Source organism: Myripristis murdjan, chromosome 17, assembly GCF_902150065.1.
Source record: "Myripristis murdjan chromosome 17, fMyrMur1.1, whole genome shotgun sequence".
Taxonomy (NCBI): Eukaryota; Metazoa; Chordata; class Actinopteri; order Holocentriformes; family Holocentridae; genus Myripristis; species Myripristis murdjan.
The window spans coordinates 15,613,297-15,631,530 of record NC_043996.1 but is presented as its reverse complement, the minus strand read 5'-3'; the positions used below and the strand labels follow the sequence as shown (position 1 = coordinate 15,631,530).

The 18,234-nt window shown below is 40.3% G+C and overlaps 1 protein-coding gene across 1 annotated transcript in view; it reads left to right on the top strand.

The window, feature by feature from the left end:
- Positions 1 to 18,234, top strand: part of LOC115374611 (calsyntenin-2-like) — a 179,868-nt gene that overhangs the window by 71,269 nt on the left and 90,365 nt on the right. Inside the window, exon 2 of the mRNA XM_030073590.1 lies at positions 11,754 to 11,876. Coding sequence (XP_029929450.1) covers positions 11,754 to 11,876 — 123 coding nt within the window. The remainder of the gene's footprint in view (positions 1 to 11,753; positions 11,877 to 18,234) is intronic.

Sequence of the window (18,234 nt, the reverse complement as noted above, 5' to 3'; positions counted from 1 at the left end):
ACTGGCCACCAAATCAAGTGCAATCCACTTTTGAATGATTCTGCCCTATGTTAAGTCCCACCCAGTATCATGTTTCAGAAGTGAAAACATCATATTAAGGAAGCATGCTCTCAAAGTACTGTGTCATTGTGATTTTAAAACGGTGCTTGCTGGTCCTGTGGTGGAAAAGTGACTACAGAGTAGTGAAAGTGAGAGAGACCGAAAGAGAGATCGCTGTCCCTTCTGATCTTAATAGTCACTGAACAGGTCTTGGTCTCGTGAAACTTCATAAAACGAACAAGATATCTTAAAATGCAAATAACATTCTCCATGCTCAAACACTCAAAGAAATACATTTCCTAGCCATTACAAGATTACATGGAAGGGACATGACTGGAAACAGATAGTAGAGAGTTAATAGCACTGTGTAAAGCAAAGGACCAGATGGGACTTTACTTTTGCCTTGAACCTCCACAATCCGAGTTAAAATCCCAACTCAGTCTCTGCTATTTTAGTGCAGCTAAAATCTTACTTTTACTCTTAACCAATTATTTTCCAAGCATCAAAAGAAGCCATTTGCTGTCATTCACTTACGGAGAGTTTCCACAGGCTTGAACACTGGCTGATACAGATAATCCATCACAGGAAACATGAAATCTTTATTTGATTTTGTCAGAGTTTCTGTTTTATTTTTATTGCATTGTGCCAAGTTGAGTGCATCCATATCAGTGTAGGCATTACGTTATGTTCTGTCTCTTGTCAGTCATCTGACACCCACAGGAAGAAATGGAAATCTCCATCAGGAAATAATCTCTTGATTCATGTCGCTTTACGAACATAATTGCCACAATTGTATCTTTGTTCATTTGAAGCTAGATTTTTAGACCATAAAATTTGCATTTTATAAACTATGAAAAACAAAAATATATTTAAAAATCCAAGTATGTACAGCATGCATTGCAAAAATGATTTGGAAAAATAGAAGCCACAGACAGTATTACATAGTGTGGAGCTGCTAACCTTTTTCACACAGTGACCATATGAAAATGGCTAACTGTGTTCAATTTGTGATACTGTCACATAAGCCTTTTCACAACACACAGTCTGCATTTCAGAGTTTGTAGTCAGTTCACAATGTTTTTTTTTTTTTTTTTTTTTTTTTTTGAGAAAGTGTTTCATTCATTTTGCTATAACTGCACAGCGGGGCAGCCTTTCATAAGGGGAATGAGTTGATTATTGAAGCTTTCTGGTTAAATAGGGCGGGTCAATGTGCAATTTATAAAATGAAAAGACATGCTGTAGTTTCATAATCAGCTCTGGTATCTTAGTGCATTTAAAGTCTGGAAGGTAAGTCTCTTTCTCGATCTGTTAACCTCCTGTGTCTTTACCTATTACTGATAGAATCACACTTTGAATGAAAAATAGATATGACACTGAATGTCGGATGCAAGAGTAGGCATGAACAGATATGGAGAAATGCAAAGAGTGTGAATCACTCACTCTAGCCAGTCAGAGCATGGAATTTCCATTTAAATTTTTCAACATTTAGCTGATAGTTGCATTCGTAGAGGGTTGAAATAAGTGCAAATAGTAGACTGTTTACATTACTTCATCATCACATGGAGCCCAGGCCTGCAGAGTGGAACTGTTTCTAATTCAATCCAGTCAGTCACACCACCGTCCGTTTCTCCTCACCATGACTCTCTTCACCGCCTGCTGCTTTCTGTTAATGGAGATATCACCTCCTCCCTCCCCCTCCTTCCCATCCCCTCCTCTGTTCTCCCTTTGTTGTCCTTTTCCTCCACTCCACTTTCACTTTACTCCTTTCAAATCCCTCTGTTGTGCCTCTTCATTGGCCCACTCACTGAAACTAATCGACAGTAAGCCATCACTCAGAGCACTCTGCGTCTCTTTTCAGCGGAAAACTAATCAGAGTCATTGTTGGTTATCCAAGACTCACTCTCTCTCTCTCATTGTAAATCAACAAATGATTCATAACAAGCAGAAGATGGAGAAGAGGAAGGAAAAACAAATGGGGCTTATTATAGAGTGCAATTCTGCAATGCAGACAGACTGAGTTCCTTTCAGCAGAGCTTGATATTCCCTTATTGTGAATGCCAAGCACTCTAATGGCAAACAATTGACATTTTGAGCCCCCCTGGGTATCAATTTACTTCTGGCACCAGGAAATGCCACAGTTGAGAAAAAAACTTAATCAGGGAGAAAAATGAAATAGAACATTTGCCTTAAAAAAAAAAAAAAAAAAAAATGAAAGCATTTATTTGAAATAATTGGTGATAAATGCAAATCATGTAGTGTTTATTTTCATTTGCCCCATCTTTTGGCCAAGATGTGAATTAGAGGAAGAAACATCCCAAGAGTGGAAAAACATCTACCAACATGACATTAAAGCTCCCATCACTCTTTCAGATGAATGTAATGCCGAGGCCTTATGAAACAAGCTGAAGGTTACCTGCTCTGATGTATGAGGGATGATAATATCAAACCAGCTATGAACTATAACTTTTTTGTTGGTTTATGAGTCATGGTTTAAGCCTTGAGGTTAACCTGTAATTCTTTTCTGTTTTAAGTGCTCCTGTTTGTGGATTTCAGACTGTTAAATGCCCTCAGGTCACATCTAGAAAGACAGCATAGCAAGGTTTGTTTTTATCAGTGTTTTATAAGCATGATAAGCAAATTGCTTTTCTTTTCTTTTTTTATTCAAAAAAAAAAAAGTAATTATCTGACACATGGTATTGTGCTGACTCATCAGATCCACCAGAATTAGAGAGCTGCTGAATATAATCTCATGCTGAGGAGTAGAAACATGCTGCTGGCCACTGCCTCCATTCCTTCCTTCCTTCCTTCCTTCCTTCCTTCCTTCCTTCCTTCCTTCTTTCCTCTATCCTCTCTTCTCCTCCTTCCATTCTCCCCCATTCTTTTCTATTTTCCCCTGTTTCTCCCTCTGCGTACTTCTGTTTCCCTGTCTGTTTCTTTCTCTGTCATCTCCCTCTCTCTCCCTTCAACAGTACGCAAATCATCTAATTTTTTTGTTTTTTGTTTTTGTTTTTGTTTTTGTTTTTGTTTTTTTTTTTACTTCCCTTACCTGCCTCAGCTTTTATCTGTTTGTTCTCAGTCAGTTTCATCCATGGTCAGGCTCTATGCACTCTTCGCCCACATACACACAAACTCACAAGCATCCTCAGATGTACCTTAAAGTCCTCAAACGACACCGAGCTGCTGTTGTCCTCGTATCCCTAAAGAGTCATTGCTGTGCAATGTACAAATGTTTCCTTGGAGAACATAGTGGCTTTATTTTTAACATCAGGTCCTTGAGATGTAGTCAGCAACTGACAAGGGAGACTTGGAGGCTTTGCATTGAAAAGCATTATGGCACATCTGTATTGCACATGTTGCTGTGCAGAAAGGAAAGCAGCTACTGACTTGCTCCAATGGGATTTGGGGCCGGGCCAGAAAAAGTTCAGATCTCCCTAAACTAATTGTCCTCACAGCTGGAGGTTTTATGCCTTGTGGTTGGTGGAGATGAGCATTTATGGCCCCTTTAATGAGTTATTAAGAAAAAAAACACCACTGCTGCCTGCAAATCCACCGTACATGAAGAAGGGTCTCAGGAGAGATTAAGTAGGAAGCATTAAGGGCTTTTTAGATGTGCGACAAAAATCACATGTGGCTCTGTGCTGCTATACTCATCACATCCCTTGTGAAGGGATAAATTACATCAGACTGACCCTGGAGTCCACACTTTGTAACCATAACGACAACTGTAGTGCTTCAGCAGTAAAGCAACAGAAATAGTATGCACCCTAAAAAAATGTCTAAAATGTGTTGCAAGTGTACAAATTTGCCTACTGGCAAAGTAAACATTGCAGCCGGTTGTGGGCAGAAGATGTGAAACAGTAGTGAAAGATCATTAGTTTTGTGTTGTTATGGGAGCAGAAGCAGCAGGAGCACAGGGGTACATCCTGTGCTGGCTTCCAGATCTGAATTGGGTGAATTTCATCATTTGATAGTAGACCGAGACATAACGCAACTAGTGTCCACTGACCGGTCAAGTGGGTGAATGATTTTCCACAATTTAATTCCATCAACTTTGTTCGAGGAGGTTGATGGGTCGGCGTGTGCACATATAAGCATGGGTACGACTTTTAGGAGGTCTCTTGGCCTACCAGCACCTACCTGTCCACCAAAAACAGGCCAACATCCTCTCTTTCAGTGCTCGCCAGCAGGTGACAGCCAAACACAGATTCATTCTTGTTGTGTGTTTCCTTTTTACTGTGGTCCATGACTTTCATAGCTTCCTGTATGTCCTGCAATTGATCTGGCACTGCATGCTGTTATTAGTTGGGAGCTACACACCCATTGGCCAAGGACTGACACCCAGAAAACCTCAAGATACTCACACCAACACACACTTCTAGTGGTTCATAAGTGATGTTTGAGAGGGGTTGTTTTTGTATGAGTCTATGCATTGTGTTTTAGGAAAATCCTATTCATTCTGCATTTATTGTGCAGCAGTTAATATGCCTAATTATCGCTCACAGAGCTTATGGGCCTGATATAATGATTTTGCCCCCTTCTTCTCTTGTGTGTTGGAGTTTCTAACACCAGCCCTGTTATAGCTGGTACACCTCTAACTCGGTCACTACTGTAAATGAACTGAACTGCTGTGGTATACAGCATCATTTCTCAGTGTCTGGCTACAGGATGAGAACTGGTTTATGTGCAATCCCTGAACAAATTGATTTAAATTTGGACTAAATAGTGTGTTTTGTAGTTTTAAAGGAAGCAGTCCAAGCAGGTGGGATTGTGTTCTTTCCCGGTCCCCAAGGCAAAAAGAAAATCAATCTCTGGCTGCTGAAAAAGAAAATGTTTAGAAACACTTGCATAGGGCATTTAGATAGAATTAAAGAGAGTATCTGCTCCCCTCAAAGCAATTTAAAGTAATCGAACTACCTCCCTGATTGGCAACAACCAAAAATTTAAAGTTATTTCAGCTTCTCAAATTAATGCAAACTCAAAGCAAACTCACTGCCTACATGCTGCTCTGTACCTGCAGCACTGATGTAGTTTAATTGCCTCCTTAATTGACAATGAAATGTTAAGTTATTTTTTTAGCCCCACACACACACACACGCACACACGCACGCACGCACGCACGCACGCACGCACACACACACACACACATGCACGCACACACAAACAGTTAAGCCAAATGACACCTACAGTTGTTTTTTTGTTTTTTTTTTTTAAAACCAATTTGTCTTCCACAAAAGTGCATTAAGGTCATTTGCTCACTGTCAATAATTAGTAGTATCAAAAGAGTTATGTGAGGGGTATTTTCAGACACACTCGTATGACCTGAGTTGAATCACCTTGCCAAACATAGCTGCTCATACTGTAGAGTAACTCTTACACATCGTTAATTCCTTCATAGCTTAGATATAAAGATACCATCAATTAGTGTTTCAAGTCTTGTAAAGGCCAATGCACGGCAGTGAAGCAGTTATCCACCCCTGGCTGAGCTAAATGGCTTTCAGGAATGGGACCAGTGATTGACTGATTATGATAACAGGTGGATAACAGGTCCATAAGTAAAACATATGGTTTTATGGTTTCTACTTAGGGTTAGGGTTAGACTACCAGACTACCATTCTAGTCTAATGAACAGCATGAACTGATGAAGCCACTTGGAAAAGGGGTGAAACATCTTCCAGACATATAACTAAGTCCAGCTGACCTGATTCAATTTCTTTGAGATGCCAGTGACCTGAACAAATGAGAATATGCGCAGACATATGGTTTATCTGTATTTTGTAACAATAAATAAATATGAACACAGATTTGGTTTCCAAACACTACCATCCTGGTTTCCACAGTAACCGCTGATGTAGTTTGTTGTGATTGGCTGCCGAGTAAGCCTGAACGCCAGACAGCTTGTCAAAACAAAACAAAACAAAACCAAACCAAACCAAACCAAACCAAACCAAACCAAACCAAACCAAACCAAACAAAACAAAACAAAACAAAACAAAACAAAACAAAACAAAACAAAACAACAAAACAAAACAAAACAAAACAAGATGAAACAAAAAAACAAACAAACCAAAAACACTGCTGGAGTCGGATGCCGGTGCTACTTTCGCTGTATGTGGCTGCATTTTGAAAAGCAAGACAGGCAAAAAATGTCACTTTGAACCAACCAACAGCAGCCACCTGCCGGTCAGGGCTGCATGATGTTGATTAAAACTGACACTGTGATATTTTTCTAAAATCTGCAATATTGTGATGTGAAAAAATACAAGAAATTTCAAAGAAACATGCAATGACATGTGTTATTCATATACTACATATAAAATTAACAATCATAATTTTAATCATTTGGTTACTTAGAAGTCTGTCCTCCTCTAAGAAAACAAACCCCCTCCTCCTACTTCTACCACACTTGGTTCAGCCACTCCTCCAGAAGTCATCTTTGACGCCTCCCCTCTCTCTGACACAGGCATGATCAAGTGCACCTCCTCCCCAGAACATATAGCAAACTGATCACTGTTCATGTTGATGTGCAGAGTCTGCACATCACTGGCAAAAAACTCTGTGTTTCCAAGAACCCTTAAATCAGACAAAATTAGGTTACATCGGATGGACTTTTCTTATAGATTCATCGTGGAAAATGAGCACCTTGCACATTTTTCTTTTGCATCAAGCAGCAAAAAAAGTTGTAGCATGACGTTTTGGAGTTAATTTGCCTTGCTTAATATTTCAAGTCCTGCGATATTGACTATTGTACATGCGCACACTGAGATGTCGGTGAAGATGGCAGCACACACCAACGAGTGCCCTGTTACCATTTCTTTGCATAAGGGAAAAAACAACCCAAGGCAGAGCTAATGAAGTCACAAATCAGACTGTGTACGTTGTATTTGATGGGTTGTCCTGTAATGTCGCTGATAGAGTCATTCAGTATTACACCAGAAAAACTTTATTTGTAAGAACACTAATTTGTTTTCAAGATCAATGTTTTCACATCTACCTGTGACCAAAAATATGAACTTTACTGTAAATATAATAAAAATATTGATAATTATTGATAATTTGTGCCAATATATTGTTTGTTTGTTTGTTTTAAATGGCATATTGTCCCAGCCCTAATCTGTTTGAGTCTACAGTTTAACTGTGGACTTCATAACCCCTTTTCCCACATGGGCATGTCACAAGGAGATGACTGGTTTTAACTGCCTAATTAGACAAACCAAGAATAGAAATAGATTCTGTATCATCTGTTCTGACAAAACTTCCAATTGCCTTTTTCAGAAATTGAGAAAATACTGCAGTGTAAGATGCTGGGTTCATTTTAACACCTCCCCATGTTATATGAAGACCAGTATTTTGACACAGAAATATTTGCTAATTAATGCATTCATGAGCTTAATCAGCTTAATTAAGTTACCTCATTAACTTATTAGCATCACTGGTTTAATATGTCATGGCGATTATGATGGGACATTAGGCTTGAGCTCTAGTGTTTCCTGTTTTCCCTTTGCTGTTGATCATCAGTTTCGTTCTGTTACAGAGTTTAACTAGTTTCAATGAGAAAATGTGATTATCCGACATAATTCTATCTACCCTCTCCCTGTCTGGCGCAAAAGCCATCCTCCTCTCTCCTCTGGCTCCTTTTTTGTTCTACAGTTCTCTATCAGGCTGCACCTTTGCTCAATCCTTTCTTCCCCCCAGTCTTTCCTCTATTTGTCTTTGTCCTCATTCCCTCCCCTGTCCCTCGTTTCTACCCTCCACTGCCCCATTTTCTTCCCACATTATCTCTTCCCCCTCTCCGTCTCCCTGTGGCTTCTCCTTGCTTCTTATCCTCCTTTTTTCTCTCTTGCTCTCCTCTCCCCCTGAGCCTTTTATTTCTTCCTCCTCTCATCCCTACCTTCCTCTCTCCCTCCCTCTGTTTCCACACTGATCTATGCGTCTTTATGATTTGTTTATATCCCATGTGTTAACTAATGGCATCTTACAGGTCTGCAGTCACACAATCATCGTCAACAAGTCGCCCATTAATACAGAGTTGTATCATTTCGGGGACCTTGTTTCTCCATCCGTCTGTCTTACATGTTGGTGCATGTTCCTATAGATGTGTGTGTGCATGCGTTTATGTGCAAATTTAATTACAGCTCATTCTACCAGGGCACTGGAAGGTCGTGCTAGGTTTGTACGTGCTCAGTTCGCCCCATCGTCTCCCAGCAGCGCTGAGATTTCATCACTATTCAGTTGTTAAGTACCGAAATTATGAGTTTGCCTGCAGTATATATATTTCTTATAACTAAAAAGAAAATCAAAACACAAAAAAACTATTCTGAGCTGCTTATTGCTGATGCACTCTGCTTCTTTCATCCACTGTGCTTCTTCTTCTGTCTTTTATGCTATCCTCATGTGTAAAGTGTAAATTCTCTCATTCTCTCACAGAACCAGGGGGGATCCTGGTTCTTTGAGAGGGATATTTACAATTTAGACTGCAGTGGAGAACATCTAAGTTCTAAATGTATATAGATTGTCAAAAGCCTTGTGTAATTTACATGGCAAGCAGAGAGGATTTCTTACCCTATTGTACTGGTTTTTCTATGGAGGCAATCAAGTATCTTTAAGGCCATCCTTGCCTTAGTGAAGGAGATATTTTGCTGTAGTGTGGTCTAATGCAGCATTACTACTCCACTACAACCACTGATGCCATGCTAATTCTATAAATCCTAAAACAAAAATGGATTTCACGTCAAAATGTTTATAGTATAATAATACAGTGTCTCTTTAAAATATGAGCTGGGACCCAAAATAGATTTGGACCTGCTGCTTCCCTACAAGGGTAATATGTTTTCATGTGCCTTACTCCCTTGGCAAAAGACAAAAGACTTTATCCTTGTATCATGCTGGAGAAGTTGAGGATCCCCTGCAGTAATGTCATTTACAGGAAAACACTGTCTTGTTTCCTGATTCCTGTATCCATTTTGCTGTCATATCAGATTTTACTCAGTGCTGTATTAGATGCACTTTAGACTGCGTCTCCTACTGAATGAATTAGCCATCCATAATGTCCATTGTGATGCTGTGTAATGACCAGAGATGTTCTTTGGGAAATGGCAAGGCAAGCGGCAGCATATTGCAGTCAGTGACACTTCTAACCTTATTGCAAGAAGCCACACACCACTTTAATGGTCACTGTCAATATCAGAGATGAACCTATGGAAAAGTGTTGTACAGTATCAACTGCAGTGGGGCTGCTTTTGGTAGCTGCTGCAGAGATTTCTTTTTAGGTCCTTGAATGCAAGCCTGGATATTTCTCTTACCTAAGCTCAATACAGACATCTGCCAAGGCTGAATACCTCAAATGTGTCACTGATGGCTTTACAGTATTGCATGGACTACTACATTTTGGATATAGCCCATTTCCAGGGCCTTGTGTGTACTTCTTTTACAGAACAGCTTCTATTTTAGACCCCATTTGAAGAGTCACAGCACTATTGCCTAATCCCCCACTCAATCTGTTTGGGATAAATGTAAGACCCTGAGCTAGAAATTGAAACTGTCATCCATGAGTAAACTGCAGCGGCTGTGGGCTACTATTAGACCTACTGAAGACAACTTCTGAAGTTTAAAAAAAAAAAAAAAATCAATGTCAGCACAATGGATCAATATGTTCACACACTGGCTACTCACTGTGGCAAATCCAAGCATGAAGGAAAAACAGCAGTTAAATAATTCCCTTTTCATCCTCATCCAGCATGACCTGTTGTCTTTTTTACGAGATAATTTCACAACTGTCATTTCATGTCTGCTTCTGAGTGAGAGTATCGTTTTCAGTGGCAAAAAGTTCACAATGATAAATCCCAGAAAAGCTATAACTTAATGCTTGGTTGTTCCTATAATCAGTATCCCATAAGAAGTATTTTCCTGAGCCATAAAAGTCAGGGTATTTTAAGCCATCGATTTTCCAGCATTACAACTAACTCCAGGTGTGAAGATACCTAAACACTAGTCAAAGGCAGACTTCCATTCTCCACGGCCCTCTCCAGCAGAGCCGAGTCACGCTGAGTGCTGCAGTGCTTTCTATCTCCTGCATGAGCATGAGATGAGCCTCCTAGTATGAATAATGTCTTCCCTTGTGGTTCGGTTTTCGCTTCTTATGATGTGCTCTCCACACTCTCTCACAGCAGGGCCGGGGTCCCGTCTAGAATAATCAGTAGGTTTCTGTCAGCGAATAATCAAAACAATGGCAGACGAAGGCAAGAGCTCATAAAGTACAATGCATGGGAACAATATTTCATGTTATCGACGCACTGCGAAAGCATCTGTAAAGAAATTAAAATGCACAATTCGCAATGGAATACGCAATCAGTTTTTCACAGTTCCTGAAAAGTTCACAAGGTCTGTTACTTGATGCTGGCCACTTTAATTATCCCACTGATGTTATTTGCATTAAAACTTTATACTTTGCATTCCCAATAGCCCCAACAGCACCCATCTCACATTTCACTCTGAACCTATTCTGTCGGCTCAATCTGGTGACAAAAAGGGGGGAAATGGAATAGTGGGACAAAACTACTGATATTTGTCCAAAGAAATGAAAAGCTGTGAGGTTTTAGGTACAGTGTGAGGCATTTTAAATCGCTGCCAGCTGGACTTGTCATCTGCTCATTGGAATGAGACAAAGTGTTCCTCCTCGGTGGATTGAAAGGTCAAGTTAGCAACCCAGCTCCCCATTGGGAGTGACACTTTTATGCTAGAGATGTGGAGCTCTGTCTGTGTGTGCGCGCGCACACATCAGCATGCACACACGCACATACGGTGCTCCCGTGGCATGTATATCCGTCTCCATCTATTTGTGTGTTCCCTGCTGGGAGGAAGTGGGAGGAAGTTTAATTTACACTGTCAGTAATTATGTGTGATGGTGATCAGTGTTAATCTGCAGCTCATCTTCTCGACTTATCTCAATCAAGTTTGTGGCATGTGGTTGAGTTCTCTGTCTAACTCTGGGAGAGAGAGAGACAATGACTCTGGAGCGAGGGCTGATGGTGAGGGAAGGGTAGAGTACTGAAACCAGGACAGCGTTGGAGGTCAAAACTCAAGGCTTATAGACAGACTTTGTTAATGGGTATTGAACTCTTTGCCTCTGTGTTCCAGTGTGGATTCTTTAGCTCACTATGTCAGCATGTCAAGGTTACAGATTACAGCTCAGAATTATGCACTAAGTGTCGATGGATAACAAGGTCGTTGAAGCTTTCCTTATCTAATTAAACAGTTTTTCTTCTGACTATATTTTCTAAGTGAGAGAATTGGGAAAAGGTATGAGGCCGCAGTGTTGCCATTAAACTTCCACTTCGCAAGTCTCTTCTCTTCTCTTCTCTTCTCTTCTCTTCTCTTCTCTTCTCTTCTCTTCTCTTCTCTTCTCTTCTCTTCTCTTCTCTTCTTTTCTCCTGTCGGGGAATGGGTTATTTATGACAGTCAGTCATACTTTGTCAGAGAATACAAAACCATTTCTCAAAGCACAATGATCATGAATGTTATACAGCACGATTTCACCACAGAGACTGACAATGTGCCATAGACATGCTTGCAACATGAAATCTAAAAAATGTGAAATTTTCAAAGAAATGCAAGAAAAGAACAATTATTTCACAAAACAGGAACATTTATTTCTTTTGCTTTGGTTCTTCTGTCTGTCTCTGATCCCACCCTTCCTCCTCCTCCTCTTCCTCACATAGTGAACAAGCACAAGCCATGGATTGAGACATCGTACCACGGTGTGATCACAGAGAACATGGACACGGTGCTGCTGGACCCTCCGCTGGTGGCCATAGACAAGGACGCCCCTGTCCCCTATGCTGGTAGGAACCAAACACACACACACACACACACACACACACAACAACAACAACAACAACAACAACTCTCACACAAGCTAATTTATACACACATTCATGCATACACGCATCACCTATTCACCAACACACACACACACACACACACACACACACACACACACACACTCGTTTGCACATATACACACAAACATCCAGCACTCATATACTCACTTAAGCTCACTTGCTTATTTATGTTTTGTTCTTATTTTGGTGTTAAGCATGTATTTATTTATTTATATACTTTTTACAAGCCCTGTCTGTGAGAGGTGCTGTATAATTAAAATTTTCTTGTATAGTTACATGCACATACACTCTGTAACACACACACACACACACACACACACACACAGAGGTCTAGACAGAGATGCTTGTGTACCCTGTGCAGGCGCTGTAGCAACTGCACACCGCAGGAGAAAACAGATGATCCAACACTTCTCTGTACTCACTGTTTGTCATGGAGACCTGAATTCCATTTATCACCCTTAGCACTGCAAAACAAATGATCCGTTTTTTCCAAAGAGTATTTCCCTGTTTTTTTGTTTTTTTTGTTTTTTTTTTGTATCTTTTAAGTGCACTATGTTGAATTGCTCTAACACCGGTAAACAATAAATTCCTTAAGCTATCTATCATTTTACAGTGATCTATTATTTCTTCAAATAATCATTCTGAGGGCGGTAAGCTTTTTTTTTTTTTTTTTTGAATTCCTACAGCGTTAAAGTTTCGATCCCAGTAACATTGCCTTTGGCTATACTGTTGTAAACCTACAGACTCTGTGTTCACAGTTCACACACTAGTAGTATTCATCTGTGGTGGTAGTGTGTATGCTTGTGTGTGTGTCTGAGTGTGTGTGTTGTGTTTTAACAGGGCGGTGGACTGGGATCCAGGTGCGGTTGCACCAACAAGGGTTAATCTTGATTCATCTTAAACTGGATTCTGCATTCAGCTTTAAATATTCTAGTTTAAGACCAAGCAAGATTAAATTTAAACCTTTCAAATCCCATCTTAGCTTTTGCTTCAGAGTCTAATTAACTTAAATTCTTTTGCTCCAAAACACTAACCTCTGGTCAGAAGTTAGCAACAGTGCCAGGCATTTTACAGATGGTTACAGGGAAATAATAATAATATTCCCAGGGATTAAATTTATAGATTCTCTACTGAAACAGGGTCCCTCTAGCTTGTTGAAACAACCTGCCACAGCCTAGTGGGCCAGTAAAATTCCCCTGAATAGCCCATGAATAACAACTGCAGGACAACACCTCTTCTATTTAACTTTTTATTGCCACACAGATGTTTCAAGCTAGACGCACTGCACTCGAGGCCACGAGAGAAACAGAGCTGTAATGGCTCCTATTAAAGCAGGTGGTGGTCATGTAACGCTGCATTAACCAATATTGTGATGTGTGTGCGTGGTTCGGTAACAGAGCAGGTACACATATAGCAATGACAGTGTGATAATGTTATAAACCCCACTGGATGATTGTTTCAGCTACTGTAAATGATAATGTTGTCTAACTAGAGGCAAAATCACAGAGCCGTCATACAGGTGCAGCCAGGTTGACAGTGACAGGAGGGAGAGAGAGACAGTGAGGTATAATTAGACTTCAGAGCCTCAAAGGTAAACGAAGAGGCTTTTTGGCAGCTAACGCTTAACAGCTCATTACGGTGAAATGGCTCCTATTAATCCCAGCACTGACAGCCATGGAAAAGTGATACTCAGCTATTTTTTCCCCTCTGTTTTCCTTTTTTGTGTGTTTTTGTTCCACTGTCACAGCCAAATTTTATCTTCTGCTCTTCTTTCTGCCTTTTTTTTATTTCATTTTTCAGCGCTGCATGTTTTTCAGTGCCATACACAAGCGTTTGGGTAAATGATGTCCAAAGAGTGATGACCCTGAAAAGTGTAAAACACTTGCAAAGGAAAACCACATGGAATATCTTACTTACCACAAGTCATATATACTATATATAAGATACATAAGGTAAGATGAAATGAGATTGTCATATACTTTATTTTTCTGTGAGGGTAGAGAGGCAGAAAGATTTACTTATCAAAACTGGGAAAACAAAAAAGTCATCCCCCTGAAAGGTGTTTAAATGATGTTAGATTGTGCTATTTTGATTCAGCGCAGTTTCTCTAAACTCATAAAATAATTATGTGGAAGGTACGTCTTACAGAACTTGTATCCTTGGCAATCAAGAGTGCTTGTTTTACAGTGAAAGCAGCTCACCCCAGCAACCACATCCTAAGTATGAGGCCATGACGGTTTAATGGCGCCACAGTGCACAGGCAGAGAAAAGAGGAAACGATTTTTGATTGTTTTTCTCCATGATTAACACTTGGCTTGTTGACTCGAGAAGGTCAACGCTGGTAAAATATTGCCGGGGAGGCAAAGCGGGAGTTGCGCAGCGCTGTCGACGGGTGATATTTCTCTCCCTGGATGTTGTTCATGACACGCTGTCTAATGAATGAAACCATACAATAGCTACCAAGGAGACTTTGAAAAAAATGGCCATTGAAAGAGCAGCTCCGTCCTAATCTGTCTTTCCCTGTAATTGTCTATGTTTTCAATTCTCCCTCTCTTTTGCACGCAGTCACACTCACCCCTCCCTTTACCTTCACCTTCCCTTGCCTCTTTGCATTTCTCTCATTGTCCATCTCTTGTCCAACTACCCGCTGCAGTATTTTTCTTCAATGTCTCAAGCCCCTCCACCCCCTCTCTCTCTCCGTGTTTGTCTCTCTCAGTATCTCATTCCCTCTTTTTCCATGCAACTACCCTTTCTCACCCTCTCTGTCTCGCCGCTTTGCTCCTGGCCAGCGTATGCAGGCAGTGACTTATGCTTTACAGACACCCTCATCAATCCTGGTTTTGTTTTACTGCAGAAAAGAGTGGGCTGTCCTTCTGGCTCCACATTAATTGCAGTGTGGGAACACAGACCAGGATTGTTAAGTACTTTGCCTTTTTTTCTCCTCTCTGCACTCTACCCGCCTCATCCTTTATTCCCCCTCGCCTCCTTAGCCCTCCATCACTGCTCCTCTTCGCAGTGCCTCATACCATTGCCTTACTTCTCCCCCTCTCCTCTCTTCCACTTCTTTATATATATACCTTTTTTTGTTTCGCTCTTCTCCTTCCTCACTTTTTCCTGCCCCCTCCTGCGGCACCACATTTCACTTTGATGTAAACTACCCACAGTGGGCCTAACTTGGACATTATACGCTGAGACAGGTGTCCTGGAGATGAATTGTTATTACCAAATGCCATGATGGCATGCTCTATCCTCTGCCCCACTCCCCACAACACCTCCCTTGGAGCAAAGAAGTGTGGGTCGCGTACTATGTGCTGATCGAGCATTCTCAATCAAATTAGCATGAGGAATGGTGGCAGTGGACCCTGGGGTGCTGTGAGGCAAGCAGGCAGTTTCATTTGCTTATTCTTTATCACAAGGCCACAGTTAACGGGCATGGATTCTCCCCATTCATCTTGGCAGCAGACTGATGCACTGTCACACATTGTTTCCTCTGCAGACCTCAGTCTCTCTTCCTAACACGTACGGCGTTACAGAGTAAGCGTAGATGGAGAACGAGGGAGAAAGTGATGACAGATACCTGTCAGAGAAAGAAAGTGAATGGAAGAGACAGATGGATGAGAAAAATGCGAGAGGACCGCCAAGAGCATCTGCTGTGAAGAAACATGGGTGATCGCTGTGATTTGTTTAGTTGTTATGTGTTTAGTTTGTTGAGTTAAGTTGGGAAATATTTCCTGCTGAAGAACACTGACAAATTGTATTTATCCGCCACTAGTTAGTACTCAAAAGGGCTGGATAGATACAGTTTGCTAATTCTCTTTGACAGGAAATAGTTCCCAATGAAGGTCTTTACCCCCAGTGGCTTTGAATTAAAATGGGAAGATATACATTATAGATGGATGGATGGATGGAAGGATGGATGGGTGGATACATAGATAAATAGATAGATATATATTTGTACGGGTGAACTGTTCCTTTAATGTGGACTTCTCTGAATTATTATCACCATTTCTGTCATCATCATCTATTTAATCTCTTAATCCTTACTGAACTCTTAATCCACAACAGCTGTAATAACTGGGGCAATAAGCCAAACTAATTACAGTACATAGCCACAGTCTATTATCACAAATCACTGCTGTCATCTTTTCTTTTCTTTTTTTTTTTTTTTTTTTTAAACATTTTTTAAGGTAATACTCTGAAAATTACCTTTGATGCACATTACATGTATACAGCTGTGGTTATGAGTGGCATTATGTACCCATTTTTTTTCAAGGGGGGAACACACACACACACACACACACACACACACACACACACACAAACATACATGAAATAGTCCCTGTAAATTAACTTCAAATCATTCAGTGTCAGTGTTGAAGCTCTCTACTGCCTGCATTTTTTTTGCCCTCAGTGTTGACTGAAAGGCACTGCTACCTGCCAGTCTGGTTATGGTGAGGCTTATGGCAGCGCAAAAAAAAAAAAGTCAGAGTTCAAGAAAATACAAGGAGACATGTGCCCTCGCAGTTTGAATGGGCATGATGCCACTGCTGGTGATTCACATGTTATTCACATCTCATTTAAAAAAAAAAAAAAACTTAGGATAAAAATGAGAATACATAAAGGAGAAAATTACAAAACAACAACAACAACAACAACAAAAACTTAAATACAGTAGCATTGCAGCTCATAACTGTAGCTCTGGCTGTGTTGTTGCTGAACTTCCTTACATAATCGCAGTCAGCCTCAGCTGCGACGTCCCAGTCTACCTACAGTAACTACCAAAGCGTTAACCTGCAGCGGCATGAATGTAGGTGCTAATTAAACTACAGAATCCAGCACTTTATTTGTTATTTGGTAGTGCTGTGCATGTGTTAAAATCAGTCATCATCAAAGGGGCTGAGCAGTCAGCAGTGAAAGTTGAAGTTGTGACGCACTTCAAAGGCAGCGAGGCAAAAGAGGCAGCAAAAGGAGAGAATGAGAGACAAAAAGAGCAGCAGACAAAAGGGCAGGTGGGGAGAGTGGAAGAGGGATGAAAGAGAGAAACAAAGGTAGGGGTATGCGTTGACTGTGAGTGTGTTTGAGTGGGCGTGAGAGAGGGGAAGAGACAGAGACAGAAAAGAGAGAGAGAGATGATGTGATGGATCATCAAAGGAAGAGACAGCGAGTGTTGAAGAGACTTGTGATCAAACCGCGCAGGTGCCTATCAGCCCCGAGGAGAGGTGGAACACATCACTTTCCCTCCTTCCCTCTCTCTCTCTCTCTCTCCCCCTTCCTTGTCTTTGGTAAATCTCTGCAGTTTGTGGTTGTTTAGCAAGGCAGGGCCATAACATGAAACAGATCCAAAACATCAAAGCACCCGCTTGCTCTTCAGAGGCCAGACGTCTAAAACCGGAAGTTTCTCTGCTGCCTTTGTCAGCGCCAAGAACGACTACAAACCAACAGGAACACAACTACTGTAACTACTACTGAGACAAACACCTGTTTTTAAATGAGGTTTGTCGCAAATGATACGCGTAACTACTGGATAATAGAAAGTAAATGTAAATGTAGTAAATTTAAATGTAACGCAATGTAGATATATTATACATGTATTAAAAAATTTAACAAAATGTTTTCATAATGAACCACCAGGCACAGTGATAACATCAGAATACATTAACCAACAATTATTTCTTCATAAGAGGTGTAACATATTGTAACTAAAAATGCAATAAATGTTTTATTGTAATGAATTCTGCAGTAATGACATTATGATTAACCAGGGATTATTACAACATGAGGGGTGCAGCATATTTTAACTAATAATACTAAGTCATGAGGATAGGATCAGACAAGAGTTATGGTTATGATATCATGATTCTGGATTATTATTCTGAATTATTATTAGAAAAAAAAAAAAAAACTATTATTGGGAAAAATATGTATGGAGCTGCAGCCAGATTGAATGCAAGAGTTAAACAATTTACAGCCAAACTGCATAAAGATTGACAAGACTTATCTATTTGCTAATGGGACATCTAAAATGGCGAGGTGTGTAACTGGCCTGCAGTGTTGGGAAGGTTACTGGAAAACATGGCATACCTGAATGGCTAAAATATAAATGGCAACAGAATGTTCTAAATATTTGCTTTTTATAGGGAAAAAATTATATTCCGATATTTTGCAATCACCAAACTTTTGATCAGTAACTGTAATTAATTATAACAAATTGCCCAGAAATGGCACCAGATTACAATTATATATGTTTTGTCATTTAGTTATGTAGTGCCTTTCATGTAACCAGTTACTTCCCAATGTT